The sequence below is a fragment of the Pteropus vampyrus genome, unplaced genomic scaffold, assembly GCF_000151845.1.
Source record: "Pteropus vampyrus isolate Shadow unplaced genomic scaffold, Pvam_2.0 Scaffold1, whole genome shotgun sequence".
NCBI lineage: Eukaryota > Metazoa > Chordata > Mammalia > Chiroptera > Pteropodidae > Pteropus > Pteropus vampyrus.
Genome location: NW_011888782.1, coordinates 25,136,588 through 25,140,712, shown reverse-complemented (window position 1 = coordinate 25,140,712; position 4,125 = coordinate 25,136,588). Strand labels below are relative to the sequence as shown.

At 33.8% G+C, this 4,125-nt stretch overlaps 1 protein-coding gene across 1 annotated transcript in view; it reads left to right on the top strand.

The window, feature by feature from the left end:
* Window positions 1-4,125, top strand: part of STXBP5L (syntaxin binding protein 5 like) — a 279,142-nt gene that overhangs the window by 265,620 nt on the left and 9,397 nt on the right. The window contains exon 24 of the mRNA XM_011355337.1: window positions 1,651-1,762. Within this exon, the coding sequence (XP_011353639.1) occupies window positions 1,651-1,762 (112 nt within the window). The remainder of the gene's footprint in view (window positions 1-1,650; window positions 1,763-4,125) is intronic.

Sequence of the window (4,125 nt, the reverse complement as noted above, 5' to 3'; positions counted from 1 at the left end):
AATAATACATATTATTATTGTTATTCAACAAACACTTATTGAGTTTTTACTATATGCCTGGACTTTGCTAGGCTCTAGGGTACAATAAGATACAAGTCCCTACCTACTAGTATGGAGGGAGAAATAAGTAAACAGACAACACAATACTCTGTGGAAATGCTGTCCATATATAACTGTGCCAGTGCTGGGGAGACATGCAAGAGGGACACTTGAGTTGGTGGAACAGAGCGAGTGAGTAGTTAGAAAAGAATTGTGAAGGGTGAGTAGGAGTTATCCACAGGAATAGATGGCTGGGGATGGAAAGGTAATGGTATTCTTGACAGAGTAATGGCATGGGAAAGCCCAGGGGTTCAGGAAACTTCCAACAAAGATCAGAGTTGGGAAGTGAAAAGAATGGAGGGATGGTGCTGGAAAATTAGTCAAGAATAGATCTTGTAGCGCATAGTAAGCTCCTTAAGGAATCTGGCATTTATCCCAAGGGCAACAAGAAGTCATTAAAAAGATTTAGCAAATTTATTTATTAAAACTAATTTTCTGGTTGCAGTATGACGATTGGTTTGGGGAATTAGGATTGAAGGTAGGGAGAACAATTAGGAGGCTTTTTTAAAATAATTAAGGCCAAAAATAACAATGGCTTGAAATAAGGCAGCCAGAGTGAGAATGGAGAAGGGTTAGCAGATTCAATAGCTATGAAGTGTAATCAGTTAGACTGAAGGGTTATTAGAGGTAGGAGGGAAGAAAAGGAGGGAATTAATAACTATTCCTGGGTTTCTAGCTTGGGGAAGTAAGTAGATGGTGCTGTCACTTCTAAAGAGAAGGAATTAGGAGGAAGATCACAGGTCTGGTGAGTAAAGGTGAAGGGAGATGATGAAGATAAAGTCATGTCCCAAGTTCATAGACAAACTTGGGACATGACTATTAGGTCACAGATCTGATTTCCGGTTGAAGTTCCTTCCTCTATATAATAGTTCTAAAATTTTGATCGCCTTTAGAAAGACCTAGAGAGCAAGTTAAAATTATAGATATCCAGAGCACATCTCTGTAGATTCTAACTTATTATGTGTGGAATAAAGCCTGAGCAGCTATATTGCTAACAAGATTTTTCTCCAATCATTCTAAAGCACACCAAATATTCTGAACAATTGTACCTCACCATTCGATAGTTGCCAATTTTGAATCGTTTACCTTGAGCCATTGCATAATTTTGTACTTGACATAAAAATAAATCCAACCTTTCTCCACATACCACCAAAGGCTTCCTATTTTATAAGACAGTCCATGCTTAGTTCAGAAGAGAGACTAGGACAGGCAGAAGCTTCAGTAATTAAAAAAGATCAGAAGTCTAATTTGATAGTCATTGATCAGGTAAAAATTAATCCTAGGGCGAATATATCATCTTCCCAAGCTTTCTAATTGTAAAGGGGAGAAGAGGGCAGAAAAATTAAAATTTTAGAACATCAGCTACTGCAGAAGGGAAGGTAAAGGAGAAAGAAATACCAGAGATAAAACTGGGAGCGAAGCAAAACTCACCAAGAAAATTGGAAAACACTGTTTTTTCATTATGTGTTCTAACAACTGCAGTATTATCTTTTGATCTATTGGTTTATTTTTAGTTACTCTAATGCTTTTTTTTTTTTGGATCTGATGCAGGACATGCTGGGAGATTTGTTTACTCCCATAGAGACCCCAGAAGCTCAAAACAGAGGCTTTCTAAAGGGACTCTTTGGTGGAAGTGGACAAACATTTGACAGAGAAGAACTCTGTGAGTAAACTCTTGATTATAAAACTGTATCGCAAAGTAGAATTCCTGTGTGTGTATATATAACTTAATGTAATATATGATCTCAAATTCTAGACTAGATTATTTTGCTTCATACAATAAAAATTATTTGTTTATTAAACGTGAATAAAATTGATCCCTTTTTATTAGGAAATCATTTAACTATTTTTATCATACTTGAAATTCATACAAATAATAAGTAAGCTAATAAACATGTCATTTACAGATAGATTATACCTGCAAGGCAGGGTGAGGACATTCAGTCACTGAAGTCGGGAAAAAACTGTTTTTGAATGTGCCTGTCTTTAACCACGGCTGGAAAACAAATTATTCAGAACACGTTTACCAATACTACAGAACAAATTACTTTTAAAATCTATCAGTGAGACTCTAGTGAACAATAATCAAAAAGCTGCAGAAAGATACAAAGGAACAGTTTCAGAAAGAATATATTCAATTAAGAATATATTTTCCTCATGTACTGTTTGTAGGATTGTGAATTGGTGCAGCCACTATGGAAAACAGTATGAAGGAGATTCCTTAAAAGAATCAAAAACAGAGCTGCCATAATACCCAGCAATTCCACTTCTGATTATTTATCCAAAGAAAACAAAAACAGTATTTTGAAAACATATATGTACCCCTATGTTCACTGCAGCATTATTTACAGTAGTCAAGATATGGAAGAAACCTAGGTGTCCACTGATAGATGAATGGGTAAAAAAATAGATGTAATATATATCGCATATATATATATATCGTATATATATATCACATATATATATCATGGAGTATTAACCATAAAAAAGAATAAAATCTTGCCATTCGTGACAACATAGATAGACCTAGAGGGTATTATGCTAAGTGAAATAAGTCAGACACAGAAAGACAAATACCACATGATCTCACATAAATGTGGAATCTAATAAAACAAATAAACAAACGAAACAAAAAACAGACCCACAGATACAGAAAACAAACTGATGGTTTCTGGGAGAGGGAAGATCGGTAAAAAAAATAAGTAAATTTAAAAAAAGATATGTTTTTCAGAATATCTCATCACCATTTGGTCTTGCTGATCAAAACTCTTTTCTCTTGAACTTTTAATTAAGCAAAGATCTGGGTACTTCCATACAATGCAGTATTATTCAGCCATTAAAAGGAACGAAATTTGATACATGCTATAATATGGATGAACTTTGAAAACACCATGCTAAGTTAAAGAAGACAAAAAAGGCCACGTATTGTATGATTCCATGTATATAAAATATCCATAATAAGCAAATCCAGAGACAGAAAGATTAGTAGCTACCAGGGACAGGGGCAAGAAGCGATTGGGCAGTGACTGCTAATGGGTACGGAGTTTCTTTTTGGGGTAATGAAAATGTTCTAAAATTAGGAAGTAGTAATAGTTGCTAAAAACAGTATTTTGTGAATATACTAAACACCACTGACATACACTTTAAATGGGGAATTTTATGGTATATGAATTATATCCCAATAAGGCTCTTAATTTAAAAAAAAAAAAAATCTAGATTACATTCATAACATTATGTCCTTGGAAATGCCAATTTTTTTTTTTTACCAAGACAGCAATTATTTTTCAAAAAAAAAAAAATTACTTCATTAAAATGAAATGAACCAGCTTTGTAAATGATGGAGAAATTTTTAGTCTTATAAATTCACTGAATTTTAACATATGTATATTAATGCCCATCATGCACATACCTCATTTTCTAGTATTTACACGCACATGCACACACACGCTTAAAAACAACAACTGGGATCTACAAAGGCTGATGGCAAGATGAACATTGGAATGAAGACTTGGACCAAAATTTAAACAAAAGATCAGACCTGAGATTGGAACACACATTGATATGAGTTAAATATGAGTTCACATATATTGTGAACATCAAAATTCAGCAACATCAAGAATGTTGAGAATCACCTGAAGACTACCTGAATAGAAATCCTATAACTAAAGATTTACAGAAGAAACCAGGTAGAGACTGGAAGGAGGGGCAGAGATACAAACAGGCTTGCCCTTTACCCACATCTGGAGGTTAAAAATAAGGAGGGATTAAAACAAAAAGAATAAAATATCTAGGAATAAGTTTAATGAAACATGTGAAGGACCTATATAATGAAAACTACAAGACCTTATTAAAAGAAATAAAAGATACAAAGAAATGGAAAGATATTCCGTGTTCTTGGATTGGAAGAATCAACATAGTTAAAATGACCATATTACCTAAAGCATTATACAGATTTAATGCAATCCCCATCAAAATCCCATTGACATTTTTTAAAGAAATAGAACAAAAAAAATCATCAGATTGTAT